Source organism: Nilaparvata lugens, chromosome 2 (genome assembly GCF_014356525.2).
Source record: "Nilaparvata lugens isolate BPH chromosome 2, ASM1435652v1, whole genome shotgun sequence".
In the NCBI taxonomy this organism is placed as follows: domain Eukaryota; kingdom Metazoa; phylum Arthropoda; class Insecta; order Hemiptera; family Delphacidae; genus Nilaparvata; species Nilaparvata lugens.
In genome coordinates, this window is record NC_052505.1 from 80,859,078 (window position 1) to 80,881,009 (window position 21,932).

General features: G+C 34.3%; 1 protein-coding gene across 1 annotated transcript in view; it reads left to right on the plus strand.

Moving 5' to 3' along the window:
* LOC111059388 (membralin) overlaps positions 1-5,746 on the plus strand; it is a 176,951-nt gene extending 171,205 nt beyond the window's left edge. Inside the window, exons 14-15 of the mRNA XM_039421875.1 lie at positions 203-2,728; positions 2,911-5,746. Coding sequence (XP_039277809.1) covers positions 203-550 — 348 coding nt within the window. The 3' untranslated portion in view covers positions 551-2,728; positions 2,911-5,746. The remainder of the gene's footprint in view (positions 1-202; positions 2,729-2,910) is intronic.
* Positions 5,747-21,932: the final 16,186 nt, after the last annotated feature.

Sequence of the window (21,932 nt, forward strand, 5' to 3'; positions counted from 1 at the left end):
TCATCAGATATGCCGCTATCAGATATATTCTGTTGAAGGCAGTGACAAGGCAGAGAATCGTCAACGCTGTCCTATCGTTCTCTACCGCCATTATAACGTGGACCTCACCATAGAAAACCAACACAAAATGTGTTATACTATTATAACATCTTTGTAGCTTGTTTTTTGTTTAATAAATATTTGATGTTTTTGTCTGTTTCAGCACTCGATGGTGTATTTTTTCCATCACTACGAGTTGCCACTGATTCTGCAACAGGCGCACCTCCAGCAGGTTCTGATCAGGTCGCAGCAGAGTGTCATAGTCGCTCCTACCCAGCCCCCTCCTCCTGCTACCTCCTCCTCCTCCTCGCCATCACCTCCTCCCCCTGCAGCATCCTCCCCAGCTGCTGGGACTCCTGAAGGGACCAGCGCCCCCCCAGAGCCAGCTCCCAGTGAAGAAGCCTCCCTCCCACAGACCTCAACGTCGTCGGATTCCGCTGGTCTGGAATCCGGAACGACAACGTCTTCTCCTACGCCTCCCCCCGCGCCCGACACAGGACCCCCCCAGTGATGTTCGCCCTCCATCATTAAATAAAGTTAGTTTTTAAGTCACAATTCCTGTTGATTTTGTTCGCTTTATAAATATTAGTCCTGTGTACAAAGATTACGTCTGGGGTCCATTCATAACAATCAAGCCAATTAACACACATCGATCTATGGACGTTCGCTTCTGTGCCGTCGTTATGAATTCTATTAGAATTAAACGTAACTTGGCTAACACATGGTTAGAATTTGCACATATCTTGTGTTTGCCAAGCTCCGTTCAATCTGGTGGAGTTTGTCTAGTTGCACACACATCGAGTTTTTCCGTTCTTATGAATTCTACTTGGAAAACATATGTGTATGTGCACTTATGTGTTTGACAAGTTACATTCATTCTAATAGAATTTATAAACGGCAAAAAATCGATCGTCCAGAAATCGATGTGTGTATAACACATCGTGTTATATGTGTGTATAAATATCAGTTATGTGTGTGTATAAACATCAGTTATATGTGTGCATAACTAACTGGCTTTCATGAGGACGGCAAAACTTCCAACGTTCGTTCATAAATCGATGTGTTTGTAACTGGCTTCCCTCACAACTTTTAATGAACAGAAAAATATTTAAAATTATTATTTAACTCAAATCCTAAATGAATGCTGTAAATCACCCCGAAGACTTCTGCATGTCCTAGGTGATTTACAGCATTTATTTAGGATTTTCGTTAAATAATAATTATATATTAATTAGCATTTGAATAAATGCATTCTCTATCTAATTCCATCTGTAAAAATCCTCAACTTCAATCCGGGAACAGCACAACGCGTACTTGATATTTGAAGCTGATAAAAGGTTCCTGATCCAGGTGCAATCAGTGTATGGTTTTTTTGTAGAAACTGTGATCCCTGAAGCAATAATTAAGAATTCACCTTCTGCTAATTCTTTTTAATCAAGGAGAGTTTGTAAATGTAAATATACATCAGTTATCATTATTGCCTAGAGGAAGTGAGTTCCTATTTCACTTAATTGATGACAGTTCAATATCTAAACACCTCTCAGGATAATTATGTGTGATTGGCGAAGAAATTTTGAATGCGACCAGTTTTCATGTAGATGGAACTTGGCCAACTTGTAATCTCATATGTTCACTTGTTAAGTTTTATCCCACTGGCTTCAACAAAGCTTGCAAATCATCAACCTTAGCAATTTGAATACTTATTCATCATTTCCATGTACCAACCATATTACTGGAACATATATATTGTTATGACTATCATGATTTGATTTTTGTTCATGCCTTCATTGACTTAGTAAACGAATTGTAGTTTGGGAAAATTGTTCATTGCAACAGACCCCTGATTTAAACTGCCTAGCCAAATCGCTGGCTCAGTTTAGTATGGGGAACGGACTACCTGTTACTTAGAAAAATTGTGATGCATAGTGTAAGGCATTGATACCTGTGAGACCTGACTTGTATTTAAGACAAACTCCGCTGCTTGACTTTTGAGAAACAAACAAATAAATTGGACCTTTCTTCGCCTCTTATTTGTCCATTCCAATTTATTTCTGTGTTTGTAATCCAGTCTCATGTTTTAAGTTATTTAGTTTTAGTAGTATTGCTACCGGAATTGTAAGGCTGTCTTAGTTACATTTTCCGAGCTTTTTTAATTATTTTTCTTCATTCAACGTTACTACAGCTTTTCACTCAGGATTTGCATGTTGAACAATATGAATCAAACTATGAACATGAGTATACAGCTGTGATGATGCTCTTCTCGAATCCTGGAATATCTAATTATAATCAATTTCTGAAACAGCTCAAAAACAATTTTGAACTCAAAAGTCTACTCTTCCTCAATCATTTGATTCAAAGGAAGCCTCCACTGGGAGGTGGATCATATCATGTCAATCATACTGTAATTTTGATAGTTTTCTATATCATAAAACCTGATTATTCTCTCTGTCAGTTATTTAGTTTTGTGGACAGTAATTCGCCATGAAACTGATAGGGATTTTCAACAAACATATTTATTATATATTTTGGTATTCAACAATGGCAAGGTGTCAAATTTTTGTTTTAGTTATATATTACAATCATAATTATCATCAGCAGAAGCATGATCATCATAGATTTTTTTCCATTAATTATTAGTTTCTCCACTATTCTAAAACTTTCACTACTTAAATGTATATTTATTTCCAATGTTTAAGATAGTTACATACACATCGATTTTTGGTCGTACGATATTTTACCGTCCTTATAAATTCTATTAGATTGAACAGATGATTTCAAACATATGATGTTTGCCAAGTTCCGTTTAATCTCATAGAATTCATAGTGACGACAAAATATCGTACGACCAAAAATCGATGTGTGTGTAACTAGCCTTAGGGTAATATTACCTCTCTATGTATGATATCACTAAGGTGATATTGTGTAGTGTTTTAAACAAGCCTTTGTCGTTAATTAGAAGTATTTGCGAGCTGCAAGTAGATAATTAACCACCCATAGACTTTAGTAAAACCACGAAAAAACTAAAATGTTTTGTATCTTGAAAAATCACATTCAATGACTTGTTGAGGAATTTGAGTGTTCAAGAGATTGTTTTTCTTAACCAATGTTCCATGCAATAAATACAAACATGTACACACAAGCTTATTTTGACACTCAAGTAGATGATTTGTTAATTAGACTTGAGGGAGGAGGACCTATATGGTTTGTTTGAAAGGCAGCACTGTATTAGAAATGCCTTGTAAACGGAATATTTCTGTGTATTCGCTGCTATTTTAAATACTTTGAAACTAGTTTTACAATTCTGTATTTGCCTTACACCCTTGTTAAAGTTTGGATTTGTTACGCAGTAAATAAGTGTTATCGAATTGAATTGAATGACAGCCTTCATTTTTTCCTTAGAGAGCAAAGTTAGGGCGCAGTCGGCCCTCTCTTACACTCAATTCTCTGTTACATGATAACAATACAAAAATATTAAATTAGAAAATCTTTAATTAAGAAAATAAAATGATAATACAAAACTGAAAGAATACAATGGATAATATTTACTAATTTGAAATAATTGATAAGAAAAAATACTTTATAATGAAAAGAAAATGGAGAATCACAATGATGTTAGAAATCACTTTCAAAATAAGTGATCATTATTCTAAATATTCAACTGAATATTATAGTAAAAATCGATGTTGTTGATTCAATTATCTAATAAAAATCCCCATTTAAAAAAATAGAATTCCAACTCCTTGGAAAAACCTCCTCTATCTAGTAAAATGTATTTTGGAGTTATTCAATCTCTATAATTTACATCTGTGGTTTTTTGAAGGGATCCTATTGTTTATGTGATATTTTTATTATTCTCGCGAATATTAGGAGCGACTATTAATACATTTGTTAGGGATGGGTAACATTCAATTATCAAAACTATTTATTTGAATCTGTACTTATTAAACGTGTGATGAAATTCGATTAGTTTGTGGTTTCAACATTTTTCTCCCAAACTCATGATATCTCATGACTATGTAAATTAAATAAATAACGGATCTATCACAAGTTGTTCAGAACAGACCATCCACCTTTCAACATGATTTAGAATCATCTACTAGCAAAAGTGATAACTTATCTGAAGGTACTCGATGTGATATTATAACAGTCGGTGAGGGCTCTTTCAATATCTCCTTTTCATAGTATTTGAAGTATGAAGGCTTATTAACTTTCCCCATCAGTTTCAAGTGCATTGATACAGACATATTGACTATCCTCTTGAAATTTTATAATAATCGATACCTTTCAAAAGTTTTACAACTTTGATGAGACAGACCAGAAACATTGCAACAAAATGTTTCATTAATGAAATATTTTCCAATTTATCCATTTCTAAGTAACACCAAATCATACCGATATTTATATTTTATCTGCTATCATTATTTTCGTGCTCTTTTTATATTTCACCAATAGTAAATAACCGCAGATTTTTCTACAGTATTCAATAAGTGGATACCCTATTTTATAATTGGATACCCTATTCAATATAAGTGCATAAAAATTACTTATTCAATTGATGTTTTTAAAGTTATTCATTTAATGACAAAATTAATACTTCAAGGCAATGTATGTTTTTAGACTGTCCTTCAGATCAGTTCTCCGACTCTTTTATTACGTGTAGAAAACTATGATGGTTATGTTATCATCATTATCTTATTATAGCTGGAACTAATGTATCTAGAATATAATCTAGTTATTGTAGGTACATTGGCTTTCATCAATAACTGTTTTACATTTAAAGGACAAAACTATTTGAAATCTATTTATGAGTGATGTATTAACTGTCTCAGCAAAAATGTAATTTTGAAATTATTTTTTCAAATAATGAAATTATCATAAATGAATGAATTATTATTTGTGACGTTGTTATCAAAGAACTCAGATTTCTCTATTGTTCGATTATGACGATATTTTAATTCATTATTAAATCTCTTTCAATCTCCCAGTTTTTATTCTATTAATATATTAACGATTTATAACGGATTAAACTATTTTATTTCCTACTTGCCATACCATGAAATAGGCATGTCAACTGACAGACTGCTCGATATGAAAAATACTGTTGGAGGATGAAATATAGTTGTACATTTTTACCGAATCATTGAAAAAATAATGAGTAATTAGATGTGGTTTGTTATAATTTTGAAAAGTTTCAAGTTTTCATGGAACGGTTTTAATTAGTGATTCTAATTTTGTATGATAAACAAACTTGTGGAGAATTTCCTCGATTTTCTCAGAACGAATGACCTGTAAGATTTTTTTACCACTTTGTGCAGTGTAAATTGATTAATTTTGAATCTCCATCTTGTGTAGTAAGATTCTAAACGTTGGTGATGATATTAAGGTCTCCCAAAGTAAGCTTTTGTTTATAATAAATATGCTAATGTAGAGATTGACAGTGTTAAGAAACTTAAATTTGGAAAATTTAGATGAATTGTTCGATTGTTATTGGTGTTACATACAGTAGCTCGAAATAAAACGAATTCATTTGTAGATAAATTGAATAGCAGCAACTATTGACGATACATTAAAAACTCTGTTCAGTTATTGCTGTTATGATTAATATTGGTTGTTGTTCATTGACTAATTGTATATTATTTGTTTTTCATGGTGTAAATTTTTTTGTAAATTGTCGAATGTAATACACAAATATATTTTTTCAAATGTGGCATTTATTGATATTAGAGTGGTACCTGTAATACCATTTCGTCCTCTATTATAATAATCAGAAGCGTTCTACAATATTGAAGCCACTAAAAGGCAAATATAAGTTGTATTTTCGATAATACTGCGTTGGAATTGTGACGAGTCCTTGTATTATTCTGAACTATATTATTTTTGGATTTGATTTGAATATTATTGCGTTTTTTTAATTCTCAGGTTTTGTAGAGGTGCCCTTTGAAATGGCTATTAAATTTCTACATGAATAAATCAAGTTCAACTGGTAATACATTCAGTGACAGTGCACTGATTAACTTCAGAATGACTGTAGGCTATAGTGGATAAAGCGCTTGTTTTGGCTGAACGCTCAGTTATTAAATTCAAATTCAAATTTATTCCACAAAAACGTACACAATACAAAATCAAAATACAAGTTCTCAAAAGCAAAATAACATAGTTATTAATATACATATTACACTGTATTATTTATTTTACATAGTGGATTTCTACTGGCAAAAGTATAACTTGTCCGCCAGTTTCAGGAGTAGCAATAATTACATTATAACAAGAGTAAAAGAAAAGACATTACAGAACTCAAGAATTTAGATCATAATTCCAAAAATAAGATGTCGAACTATTAGGGGAAAATATCTAGCCTATATTACGTTGATATTAAAGTAATAAGATTGAATTATCCAGTTTTTAACGGTTGGTGGGATATATTTAATCACTTTTTGATTGGTGAGATCATTTGGGATATTATTTATAATTTTTGGAGCAATATAAATGAGCTGTTTTCGAATTAGTGTGAAGTCTGAAACGTAACATGCGAGTTTATTTTCATTGTATCTGGTTCTGTAAGCTTCATTATTTATTTTTGGAAAGTCATTTCTATATCTATTCATCTATTGAAGTATTTAAAGATACTAAGTACATATAGTTGGCGGATGGTCATGAATTTCAGATCATTAAAAGCATTTATCGAGGCGTATAGTAAGGGTCGATTTAAAATAGTCTTTATTATCATTTTTTGAACGGTGAATAGAGATGAAAGGTGAGAATTGAAAGTACCTCCCCAAATTACTAATCAGTATTGCAGTAGTGATTGAACTATTGCGAAGTAAATCATTCTCATTCTAGATGCATTCAGTACAGACCTCAATTTATAGCAAGTTATTTGGAAACATTTCCAATATTTGCATTTAATATGCATTAGGCTGGCCACTAACGGTAGAACAAGCATGGTAAACATGCATGAAACACAACCTTAAATAGAACAGCGAAGAAAAAATTAACAACAGAAAATCAGATATACAAAAAACGAACGACAAAAATTTTGCTCGTAGCCGCTTTCCGCTGTGATGACGCAACAGTGTATGTTACCGTGTACCGTGTACGTAACAGTGTACTGTCCGTTAGTGGACAGCCTGAGACAACCCGAAAGTGAATGGCGTATCATGCAGTTGAATGAATGCATCGCTCACTGTGTTAGGACGGAAGCAAAAAATCTGGTGTGGCGCACTCACACAACTTTCCTTGCCGTTATGAAAATTTATCACCTGACGCTAGTGTACACGCGCATCTCAATTCTACTATTCAAAGATCTGCCAGCTGGTGACAGGACAATAACGCTGGAGACACACGAAGTCTGCTAACTCTTCATAGTGTATGATTTAATAGAATAAACAGTTGCCATCAGTTTGCAAATGAATAATCTTATTTTCTCAAATTTCGAGCTTATTTTCCAATTTTAGGTGGAAATGTTACTGATTATTAATTGTAGAGATTTTTAAGCTCAATCTTTTCCACTTGAATTTTTTTGTTTAATTTGTATCTGATGCCTGATAATTGGGAATCTGAAATCAAACTTCGCATAGATGGTGCAGTGCTCCTGAAATTTTTACAGATATGTGACTTGTGGCAGTTGTTAAAGCTTATCAATGACTTTTCTAGGTATGAATTTGATTAAAACCGTTGGAGCCGTTTTCGAGAAAATCGCGAAAAACCCTGTTTTTGACGACATTTTTGCCATTTTAGCCGTCATCTTGAATTGCACTTGATCGAGAATGTTCGTGTCGGATCCTTATAGTGTAAGGACCTTAAGTTCCAAATTTCAAGTCATTCCCTTAATTGGGAGATGAGATATCGTGTACACAGACACACATACACTCATACACACACACATACAGACCAATACCCAAAAACCACTTTTTTGGACTCAGGGGACCTTGAAACGTATAGAAATTTAGAAATTGGGGTACCTTAATTTCTTTCGGAAAGCAATACTTTCCTTACCTATGGTAATAGGGCAAGGAAAGTAAAAAAGCTTGTTTCTGATCTACTGATCATATGACTAAACCTTTGTCTTAAATCATTGCATATCACATTTTATACAGGGGTAAATACTATATATAAAACTAAGGGCATTTTGCACAGTGAATGCTTGAACAGAAGGAATCAGCTGGTGGTTTAATCTAAAAATGAATCATATTAAGGGTCGCTTTCTCCAAAGTTGGTACAACTATCAAACCCGTTAATGGATGAATCAATCATGTATGTTCATTATAATGTGTTTCAATTGAGTCAGCTGATGGTCTAATCTAGAATTTTAGTTAAACCCAACGTACCTAGAATACCTGTTTCTAGGTACCATGATTCAACCTTTTTACTTTCCTTGCCCTATTACCATAGGTAAGGAAAGTATTGCTTTCCGAAAAAAATTAAGGTACCCCAATTCCTAAATTTCTATAAGTTTCAAGGTCCCCTGAGTCCAAAAAAGTGGTTTTTGGTATTGGTCTGTATGTGTGTGTATGTGCGTCTGTGTACACGATATCTCATCTCCCAATTAACGGAATGACTTTAAATTTGGAACGTAAGGTCCTTACATTAATTAATTGTATAATTACTTTTTCCATCTTCTTGGATTATTGTACGCCTATGAATATTTGGATGATAACCATTTCATAGCTCAATAAGGTACATCAAGCAAAGCCAAAAATTTTGTGTTATTGGTTCGTTTACTGTCCCCGTATACAGTCTTTCCCAATCTTATGCACAGTGCGACTCATGCACTGTCGTGACTAAATGGCACCTAAAGACTGAACCATTGCTTGATTGATACTGCAACTCAGTGGAGTGATGAGGGGAAAGTTTTGGAATGCATAGGTGACTCATTTACTAACACCACCCCATTCAATAGTTTTGTGCAGCAAAAAAACTGATACTGTTGTACTTTTTACAACAGCGCGACTGCCGGAAGGTTAACCAATCATTGGTATTTCTAACTGAATAAATTTTTCCTATATTCGCTTGTTATTCAGATGGATCTGTTGAAATAACATCAATTAATCAGCTACAACCAGTCTGAAAAATGAAACAGGTAACGTCAACTCATCAACTGGAAAACGTGTTACTTCCATCTCTGCAATAAGAAACTTGAACGTATTATAATTCAGTTTGGAAAATGATCCCTTAGTTGCTTACATGTGATGCGATACACGTTGTTCATTACTCTGAAATCCCTCATTGTGCTCCCACACGAAACGAATAGGTACTGTAATTATTAATCATTTTACTCACAAATCTGTTTGATTTTTTCAATGGTTTCAGAAGCTGTCAATAACAAATTGACATGAGATGGAAATGTGTACTATATTCTCAGTGAGGCACAAGTTCTAGCCACGTGACCATGACTGTCCAGCTATTGAAACTCACTTCAAAGTGTCAGCATTAGTTATATGGAGGAGTGTCAGCTGGCAGCTGACAGTGGATATCGGTACAGACGTCAGAGTGATGGGCTCAAATAATGATGATAATAATTATGATAGGCGGCGCTTACACAATCCGATGCCCATTCAATTTATTGTGTTCGGTCGGATTGCATTCAACAAATGAACGTCGATTAATTATTGTTTCTGCGGTTGCTAATTGCATTGTGCGTTTCTGCAGATGAAGGACATTTGCGTCAGGTGATTGAGCCGTGAACCCCCACACCCCCTCCTAACATCATCCCTTCCGTCATTGAAATGAAAAAGAAATGAAAAAAACCTTTATTAGGCGGAGTTAGGAGTTGAAGTCCTCTCTACCACTCAACCTCGAAACCGATCACCTATCACCGGTCATTCAACCGATCCACCTATTTCAAACTTGTTCAAATACTTCTCTTCTAAACTTCAAATATCGGGGCACCGAGCTTCGCTCGTTATTTATTTATTGACTTTTGATATAAACAGAACACAATTCTTTAAAATGATTGGGGAAGGACCAACAGGCACAGCCCAAAACTGTTTCCTCCCCGAATTTTGATTTATACACTATAAATAGTCCAGAAAGTAGGTTATGTTCCATACACTTGAATTTAGGTTCAATTTTCTGTTCAAACATTTAAAAACAGAAAATTTATTATTCAGATTATTTACAAACCAAATTGAATAACAAAATAACACTCACTAATCACTTAAAATTTTCAAATAATGATCAACTTTGAAAATTATGATATACTCTAGTTTAGGAGAATTATCATGTCATGTCAACAAATCAGATTATTTTGATCAAGTCGATCAAATTGTCTAGCTTGATAAAATTTCTTGCTGATTGATTATGATTATACAGCTGGAAATAATTCTGTTTCTCTCCCACACAGGCACAAGCATCTTCTGTTATCGAGAGACGACGAAATTATCATCTGTTTTCCAAGGATGAATTATCCTTTTCATGTCCTTCAGCGAGTTTTCCCAGGGATGAGACTTAGTTAAATTGAATCTTTATATCATAAACATACTATGTTCCAAATTTCGTGAAAATCTTTAGAGCCGTTCTCGAGATCCGTTGAACGTAAATATCCAAATAGCCAGATATATACAGAAATTGCTCGCTTAATATAATAGGATATAAGTATCCAACTTGTTTATCAGGATGAAATTCCATTTGTGGTTGGATTATTAGTTCAAATAATAGTGGATGGTTTCAAACAATAAGGGCGGGACTTATTGGGCGTTTTCAGGCGTCAAACTAATTAGCCAATCAGAAAGCTTCCTGCCCTGTCTACTCTAAAACGCCTAATATGGTCTCGCCCTAACTGTGTATGAACCGGTGCAATGAAACTAATCGTGTCGAAATGAAATTTGTCACTTCTCCAATTGAAGCGTCTTAAGAATATAACCCAGAAAATTTGCTGTCATTCTAAAAAATACACACACAACAATTCAAGAGAAAAAAAATCAGAGTACCTTATTTTTTTGGAAACAATACTTTCCTTACCTACGGTAATAGGGAAAGGAAAGTAAAATGAAGCTCACAGAATATTCAAACGGCTAAAACCATAGTTTTCCATAAAAAAGTAGAATTGTTCTATGATGATATGAAAAATTAAAGTTACTTCAATTTCGAATATGTTTCAATGTAAATACCTTTTGTACATAAGCTCATTTATAATTATAATTAAAATTTTGGGCAATAGCCTGTTTTTCTTTTCTTACTTTATATAATTTGCTGTATCCAAAAATTTGCTGTATATAAATGAATAATTAGGTATTATTATTGTACTTTACAAAAATACTGAAAGTGAAGAGAATATAGGTGTACAACAGAGTGTGCTTACATCTAGGAATATATTATGAAATCAAATCAAGCTTTATTCAATGACATTACTCACATAAAAAATAATTATATTACACAGTTGATATCACTGGTCATTGAATACAATACTGTCTGCTCAAGAAAATTCTTGTCTGGAAACATGAATTCCATAAAAAGTATTTTTATTATGGCGAAATAATATTTGATTTGAAACGGGCGTTAAATACGTTCAGAACTCAAATAAAACTGCTTATAAAATAAATTCAAACAAAATACTCATCTAAATTGAGTTTTGTGTCTTGATGCAAGAGCTACCAATATGATTATAATAATGATGATAACTAATTGACATGTCAATAACTAAAATGACAAAACTATATGTTTTCAAGTTAGTGTCTGAACTGAAAATGTGACTCAAATTAAAAAGTGAATGAACCATAACCTACTTTTTGTACTTTTCGGGGAAGGAACAGTTTTGGGCTGTGGCTGTTGGTCCTTCCTCAATAATTTTAATGAATTGTGTTTCATGTATCATCGAATGAATAAATAGTGATAAATATATATTGGTAGTTTTAGCACCAAGTCACAACTATATTTATTTATTTATCTGTATCATAATCATTACATTACATCAATTTTGGAAATAAACCCATTTGACAGGTAACTTGTCAGTACCTACTGATACTAATACATACAATCAAAAAATAAAATATTTATTCAGGAAGTGTCAAGTATCATTAAGGAAGGTAATGATATATATTATAAATATATATATATATATTTATATAAATCAATTTTCTTGTTAATAAAATTCTGTGATTGCGTATGGGCTTTTCTCTAATAACATTTTTTTGACTGCCTGCTTGAATAGAATGACTTATTCAATGTTTTGAATGTTTGTTGGCAACCTATTATAGAGTTTCATTCCTGAATAAAATGGAGTTTTTTTAAAAGCTACATTTCTATGGATTGGAAATGCAATGATATTTCCATTTCGAGTATTATATTCATGATTATCTGTACAAAATTGGAACTTACTGATATTTACTTTAACAAAAACTACTAGCTGGTAAATGTAAATGGAAGGGAGTGTGAGTATTTTAAGGTCTTTGAAAAATGCTTTACATGAGTCCCTCGATCTCAGTCTACAGATGATTCTCAATGTCTTTTTATGCATGATGAAAATTCTACGGCTGTCTACAGAATTACCCCAAAATATTGTGCGTAGCTCAAGTGGGAGTAAACATATGCATAATAGACGGTCAATAATGTGTTTCTGTCGAGTAAGTTGGAAAGAGTTGAAATTACAAAATAGGGTTGGTTCAATTTTTTCATCAAATTCTTAATGTGCTCCTTCCTGCTCTATCAAGCGATAAGAGCAGGCTTTCAATACCAATGAAAGAATCCTATGCGTTCCGGCTGGAAAAAAACTCTAGGAAAAGTCGAATTTGGTGGGCGTATCGTCTGTGATTTGGTGCAGAGGTTTGCAGCTGGAGAAGGGGCGGTGGGGGGACATATTTGTCGCCAGGGATCCGACTAATTGACACTCAAGGGGCCACGGCTCAGCCATGAGCACTGAGTCAGAGAGAGAGAGAGAGTGAGAAAGTGAGAGGGAGTGAGCGAACACGTGTTATATGTGTACGCTAGTAGTAACTCAACCTGATACTTTGCTTTCATCCAGCTCGCAACGAGGCTCCTATGCCCTCTTATGGTTCATAGGTGGTCTGGGAAAGGAGGTTGGTTTCGCCATAACTTGGAGGTCACAACTGCTATTCCTTTGGAGGACGTCTGCTTCATCTATACTCACTAGCAGACACTAGAAATCTCAACTCAGCAAACTGAGCTCAAAAAGCAAACTTTTCTTAATACTTCAATGATAATTTCAACTTGGGCTGTACAATAATTTCCTCTTTTCTTCGAGACCGTTACAAGCTTATAATATTGGTTTAATCATTTTCTATTCTTAAGCTGTAGATCCTCAAAAATGTTATTTTTTTATAATTTTCATCCCACTTTCGAAATTCGATGTCCAATTTAAATTTACAATCTAGCACAATCATCTTCTCAGCTTTCATTTATCACTCCACTTCACAAAAGTATTGAATTTGCTCCCTCCATGATGATTGCTAAACAGAACTGTAGCTGCAAGAATTCTCAGTCGACCGAGTAAGTTTGCTCCCAATACAATTTATTCGTACAAATTTCCAATATTGCAATATCAAGGCTTTTACGCAATATAAGTTCAAGTGTTCATAATGATCATTAAATTTGTGTTCAGTAAAATTAGGAATTATGACTCGTCTCTCTGCAACGAGGATGAATATGATGGATATTTCTGCCAATATAATCTACAAGTATAAATGAACTAATTATTTTTATTTAACAAAAATCCAAATTAAATTACAGCATTTAATTTGGATTTTCGTTAAATAAAAATAATTAATTTATTAGCATTTGAATAATTGCAATAAATCAGTAATTTCCATCTGTATAAATGAATTATAAATATCAAGGCTCATGCTTTTCTCACGAGATTTGTTCATAATTTGCTTCAATTGTTTGTTGATGTAGGCTCCATTCAATCAATATTTCTTTTTTGCAGATTCCCTGTTGGAATAATATTGTGGAACTCAATTTATTTCAAGCTCTTTCAATCATGAATAGTCTACTGATTCTAAAGGTGCGTACAGACTTTCGCTCTGCTCCGCAACCGAACGTCACTCGAGCAGATCGATTGATGATCGACCGGGGAGCAAGGGTGGAACGCGATAAGAGCTAACATCTCCCGTAACGTTCATGATCGGTGAGACTGCAGAGCGGGGGCGGAGCGACTGCGGAGCGATGGAGGAACGATGGCGGAGCGGGTTGGAGGCGCGGATATCTGTACGCAGCTTTTTAGAACCTTACACCAAACTGAACTATATTCTTCAATTCATGATTCATCCATGTATATAGAAATATACCTCATAATGAAGATGCAATCTCAGATTTGGAAGAAGCATTTATACCAAAGAAAATAAATTACTGGCGGGCTACTTATAACAAAGAAGCAGAATCAAGGTGAGTCTATTAATATGTTTTATTTGCAGTTAAAGGGATCAAGTTTTGAATGCAGCTTCAATGCGGTTTTAGCAATTTCAAATAGGGATGGACATTATTTAAGAAATTATTCAAATATTCCAATTTGTATTGTAATTGTTTTTGATGAATGAACTTTGATTTGATTTGATTATTCATTAAAAACCTTGAGGAGTTCACTTTTTTTGGCTACATTTCATAAATTTCATAAATTGAAAATCTGTAGCATGAATGAAGGAGTTAAGGAGAATCGGCATCAATGGAGGGAGCATGTTCAAAGAATGTCAGCTGAAAGAATACCATTAGTATATAATTATCAGCCAGTAGGCAAAAGAGATGTTGGCAGACCACGCAAGCGTTGGCAATAATAGGATTTTTTATGTTTATTTGAATAATTGGCTAGATGTGAGTCGGAACAGGTTAAAGCCTAATCCTTGTTTGTAGAAGAAGAAGAAGAAGAAGATTTCATAAATGCATTGATTTCATAACATCTGATCGGTAGTCCACTATCCTTGTATCCTCATCATACTTGTAGAATAAACTATATTTTCTCCCAGTTGAAAACAATATATTATCTTTCACATACATAACAGATTATTGTATTTCACAAATTGTAATCGATTGGTAGCATTTCCTTGGAACGCATCCCACAGGTCACGATCCATCATAGCTTGGCCACTTTAACAAATGCGGTTCGAACTGAGCTGATTGAACGGTGTTCCGGTTGTCGAGTGTCAGTTTACTTGGCATCGAAGATGACTGAGAGAGCTTGTTAGCGGTATCGAAGTGGGACATGACGTTAGTCACGCCGGAAAGGCGATTTATTGGCGTTTCCCCTCTCGCACCGACACCCCCGTACTAGGGAGCAGCCTAGCCTATCGGGTATCGCAATATCATAATCGTGGTGCTGATAGTCTGGCCCCCCGTAACCGGACCTTGGACGACTATTAATCTCTCACCCCTTCCCTCACCTACTTCTACCTTGAGCAGACCACAGCCCCGTAGTGCTACTGCTGATTGATAACGCTTGTTATGAGATCTCTACGCCCCTCAAACCCCGACCCCATCTCAGGGCAAATCGTCATCCGATCAAAGTCCTACTCGAAAACGCCCTGCGGCCTACTCAAACAGGCTCTAATTAGGCTGCCACAGTCGCAGTCGTTGCCGACCTCCTATTCTGCCTCACTGCTCTAATGCGCCCCCTCTTCACCCCCCCCCAACACAAGTCTTCACCAGCCTCCAGCATCGTTAGCTGCCTTTCTTACTTACTCACCAACACACAAACACACCCCCATCCGGTGGTGGTGATACTCTGAAGCCAAAAATAATAATTAAAGGGCGCACCGCAGTCACATTCAAATCAAATCAAACAACAATTTTCGGTCTCTGCTCTTCTCTGAATACTTTCGATGAATTGGGGAGTGCAAATCTGCTACGAATTGGTCGACCCTTTTTTTGGTAAACTGTTTACGTGTAGGACGGTTGTTAGTTTCATTGATTCTGTAGTCTGTATATAGAAATTCAAGACCGCTACACGGCGTTCGTGCGATGAAGTTCGTTGATCGATGTGTTTCTAAAGACACATCGATTTCTTTACGCAACTATTGGAATTTGAACGTACGATTTATTTGCCATCCTCATAAATTTTATCAGATTGAACATAACTCAACAAACATAATTTTGTGATGTGTTCATGGTGTTTGCCAAGTTCCATTCAATCTGATAGAATTTGTAAGGCACACACTTTGATTTTTGTTCGTACGATGTTTGGCCGTCCTTATAAAGTCTGTTAGATCAAACAGATGATTTCAAGCAGATTATGTTTGTCAAGTTCCATTTGATCTGATAGAATTCATAAGGATGGTAAAAAATCGTTCGTCCAAAAATCGATGTGTTTAACTGGCACAAAACATTTTCATTTCTAATACAGATGCACAATACTTGATGCAATACTTGTACAAATATTTGAATCTTGTTTGATACTCGCATGCTATTCGCTGTTGTGTAATATAATCCAGTTTATGTTGTCGAATTATTATATTTGAGATAATAATCCATTATTATTAACAAGAATCAAAAATTGATATTAGGTCATTGAACCGGAATAAGTTGTACTGTAGAAGGGGTTGGAAACAGGAAATTGGCCAAAATGCGTTCTTATCTTTTCCACAGACTTCATAACATGAATCACACTATAGATTGCAGTTTACTAATTCAAATCGACAAAAGAGATTGGATTACTCTGTTTGATCTCTCATGACACAAAAGGAAATACGTTCAAGTATCAGGTCAGATCAACTATCACAAATAATAGCTGGAATTTCAAATCATCAATCAGAATCAAACTTGATTACAGTTTAATACACATCAAAATTTCAGATTTTGTGACTTATATAATATGAAAAGGCTCTCATTGAAATTTGTGATCTTTTTCACTCACATGCGATCTAATTAAAATCACTGATTGAATTATATCAAGTTCTTCTATTACATTCTAGTGAACCTCAGCAACTTTCCACTTTCAGTCCAACGTCTGTGATATTAATGGCAGCAGAATTGAATTTTCATAACTTTTCTCTGTCAAGACGAATTGGCGATGATACTCGAAATCGTTTTGTTGCTTCGCCCGAGGCTTTTCCACATCGATGGCACCTTTTTTCTCTCTTGGGCTTGTGCCACTACGCACAGAGACAAAAGAATATACTCGAAAATGAATTATGAAAATTCAAACGGAAAAGCGGTCTGTTCAACTTTTCTCGGAAAACTTTTCAGCGTTTTTCTTTGATAGAATCAGACTCTCCTTTCTGACCGTAAAAAACTATACGATATTAAATTAAAAACTTGCCCGACCGAGATGTGGAAGTTGACTTTTGCTATTAAGGGGATGAAACTTATTCACTCCTCTCCTCCCCATAAGACAACTCACCCCCACCCTTCACCATCGAGTTCCTGAACGCATCAGACACACTCATCACTTCAGTTGAAAGCGTTTTTATTATTGACAGTAAATCGGGGAACTTCTCTCCAGCTCTTCCTTTTATTATCAATAATAAAAAAACGAAAGAGAGCTCCACCTTCAATTGAAATTTAATCTCGTTCAACACCAAGCCGGAAAAAGTAAATTGGAAGACGCAGTTCAAATATAATAATCGTTTGCTTTCACCTCCGTGATTTGCTTGCTCCACTTTATTGGCTGTGTACAATATCATATTGATTCATCGAATAATGAAAGGAAATGAAGAGTAGATTATTACGGTTTCCTGTGGATGGATTTGATTGGATTCGTCCCGATGTTATTAAAACTCAGATCATACAGTCAATTGTTTGATTTCAACTTCCAATTTTAATATCAAACGAAGTTAATAATCTCGCCAATCAATATTATACATACAGCTCGTTATGTTTGTTGAAGGTGAAATTCGTTATAGCGACGATTGGAGACGCGCCAAAAAATTGTTCCTTGAGGGAAATGTTCATAACAATCGAGTTAAATAAAATTAAATCAAATTCAAATCAAAATCAAATTCTCTTGTCAATTAAGATGAGACTTCAGTGCAATATCTTATCCTCCCATGAAACAGTTTCATGTGCAGCATTTGCCAGAGGCCTGAAGTCATACCTATTGGCCCGACCCTACTAAGCAGTATCAGAGTATGTTGAAGAGCATACATTTCAACATATACGACATGCTCATGGAGGAAATCACCTGAAAAATAATGACGACTCCCCAGCCTTCAGACTGTCAGGAGGACAAATACAAGTAACAAGTAAGTAAAGTAACAAGTAAGTGTCTATTACAATCAGTACAGTAAGTACAATCTACTACAGTAATCTACTACAATTTAGTACAATCAATCAATTACAAACCATTCAATTATTCACTATTCAAACTATTCGAGTATTTCAATTCTGCTGTCATGATTATCACAGACTGAACTGAAATTTGAAAGTTTCTGAGGTTCACTAGAATGTAATAGAAGAGCATGATCAAATTCAATCAGTGATTTAATTGGATAGCATGTGAGTGGAAAAGATCTCAAATTTCAATGAGTGCCATTGAATATTTTATTAGTCAAAAAATCTAAAAATTTGATGTGCATTAAACTGTAATCAAGTTAATTCTATTCAATTATTATTAAACGAAAATCCAAATTTACAGTATTTAATTTGGATTTTCCTTTAATAATGACTATTTAATGATTAGCATTTCAATAAATGCAATATCTTAGTAATTCCATCTGTTAATCTGAAATTCTACAAAGGAATTTCATCACATAAGAACTGTATTGTATAATTAACGTTTTTTTATTATACTACTATATCTTCTCTAAACTTCTAAAGGTGCGTACAGACTTTCGCTCTGCTCCGCAATCGAACGTCACTCAAGCAGATCGATTGATGATCGACCGGGGAGCAAAAGTGGAACGCGAGAAGAGCTAACATCTCCCGTAACGTTCATGATCGGTGCGAGTGCGGAGCGTGGGTGGAACGAGGGCGGAGCGTGCGCGGAGCGGGTTGGAGGCGCGTATATCTGTTCGCACCTTAACTATTACAGATGGAAATTACTGAGATATTGCATTTATTCAAATGCTAATGAATTAATAATCATTATTTAACGAAAATCAAAATTAAATGCTGTAAATCACCCGAAGACTTCTGCTATTGCAAATATTATTATTGCAGTAAAATAGTGTAGTGGCTATGAATATTATTATAAATATTCTATCGATTAATCAATTGAATCAACTTATTACATGTTCACTAAAATTCATTCCAACTGAAACACGAGAACAGTAATCAATTCATCTGTTTTATTAATTTGGTTCTCAATCAATTACAAAACAAACTGTGATGAAACTACGGAAACATTAAACATGGTTACGTAAAGTAGGTTACGTTCCATACACTTGAATTTAGGTTTAATTTTCTGTTCAAACATTTGAAAACAAAAAAATTATAATTTAGATTATATACAAACCAAATTGAATAACAAAATAACACTCACTAATCACTGAAATTGTCAAATAATGATCAACATTGAAAATTATGATATACTCTAGTTTAGGAGGATTATCATGTCATGTCAACAAATCAGAATAATGTTGATCAAATCGATTAAATTGTCTAGCTAGATAACATTTTTCGCTGATTGATTATGATCACACAGCTGGAAATAATTCTGTCTCTCTCCCACATAGGCACACGCAACTTCTGTTATCGAGAGACGACGAAATTATCATGTGTTTTCCAAGGATGAATTATCATTTTAATGTCATTCAGCGAGTTTTCCAAAGAATGAGACCTAGTGCAATCGAATCTTTATATCATAAACCTATAACTATGTTCCAAATTTCGTGAAAATCGTTAGTTTCGTTTTCGAGATCCCTAAAACATAAATAACCAGATATAAAAATAGCCAGATATAAAAATAACCAGATATAAAAATAACCAGATATAAAAATAACCAGATATATAAATACAGAAATTGCTCGCTTAATATAATAGGATTAGATGATACATCAGATGCATTAGGTGTAACTGTTATTATTGTGGTGAAGTTAGTATCATAGGATTAGACTAGATTTACATTCTGTGATTTTATGATAAATAGAAAAATTCTTGAAAGACTATTAACATAAAATAGAGAAATATTCTCAGCTAGTAGCTCAAATCATTTAATCAAATCAGGTTTTATCTAATGACATTACTCACATAGCAAATTCCGTTACGAAGTTTATATTACAGTTCATTAAATGCAATATTTTTCTCCCAACAAAATTATTGTCTGCAAACAGGAGTGAAATTCATTTAGAACTGAACTAAAAATGCTTAAAAGATTGATGCACAATACCTTGTGAGGAAGATAATTATTGTTCAAACGTGTCTGCGACTCTCATATTATGTTAGTTTTTATATTATGTTAGACTATCATGTTAGTTTTCACACATTATAGCATGCACTTGCTATATTGATACCTATTTGTTGTTACCTTAGTTTTTAGGTAGATTAAAATTCATAAAACATGTGACTGCAGCAGTCACTGACTGATATTTCCCAAGTCAGAGAAAGGAGGGAATCCTTTTTCTAACTTGGAAAATATCAGGTTAGAAATTGGTGTATTCCAGTGTAGAAGTCCAGGCATAATTGCATGCGTTAAAAGCATATTTGCTTTATTACATGGGCATAAGGGGGACTCCATCACTCCACTGATTGCTCTGTTAATGGCCTGAGGCCATCTTGTATTTGGCATGAACCATGCCAAATCCGTGATCAATTGTAGCAATTTCAGGAATGGTTCCAGGTAAGCCTAATCTTTATTGACATTGGATATATTATTTATAAAAGAGGGCTCTCTCACTCACTCTCCCTCTCTCACTCTCTTATTCACTCTCACACTTTCTCTCTTGCTCCAACGAGAATGAGCTGTGGCAAATTCATTGTTTATCCGTGATCCCCTTGCAGGCTTAGTCAAACAGGCAGAGAGCAGAAATTGATCAATATGCTTGCTTTCTACGATCATCTACTCTCCAATCCGATCATTCCTTCTCTCTCTCTTTTTCTCTCTCTTTTTCACTGTCAGATCACTGTTCTCTGTTGCCAGTTGATTGTTCCACATTAAACACGTGAAATTCCACTTTTTCCAGATTTTTTCTCATCCAATGTTTTCTGTGTTACACACTTTCACACTATATGTTGGATTTCAGTCTCCTGAAATTGTTACAATTTTGAGATTGTCATCCATGTATTAGATGGCCTCAGGTAATGCAAGGAGTTATTATCCACATTATTGTATCGGAAAAATGAGTCTATAGTGAGGTCCACGTTATAATGACAGTATTTGATCAACTTTGGTGTTGCTATCCTTGTCTATTATTCGACAAAGCAGGTAGTACTATCCTTTTCTTGCTCCACAACGATGCCAAATCTGTTTTTGACAATGTAGAAAGATAATTAATCAAGGAAGAGAATCGGCAACGCTGTTCTCCCATCTCAATCCACTGTCATTATAACGTGGATCTCACTATAGAGACAGACAGCAATAATTATCTTTCCAGCATCTTCGAAAATATGATTTTCATTATTATATTCGTGAATATTTCATACGATTCAACTCTAACAAGTGATATCAAGTTATTGATATAACTCGAACTCAAGTTATATCAAATACTGTTTCCTGTTTAGAAATGTATTCATTAGACCAGTCGCTGATTGTGAATCAATCTGTCATAGCTCTTCATACATATAAGTAATTTGGTTTAAATCAACGTTTACAGTGACTGAAATTAGTTATGTGAGAGTCCTTCTATTTGAAATTTCTTTCTACTTTTATCTACTAGACTCTAATATTTATTCACCTGCAATTGAAAAGCTAGAAAAGATATACTACATTTTATTCTAAAATTTAATCTAAAAAAAGAGTCGTTGATCTTGACAAGTCTAGCTACATTTGAAATTGAAACAACTGTTCATTGAATTCTTGAAAGTTAATCTCATCCATCATTCAATAAACTTTCAGGTCCCTCTATCACTGGTTTCTC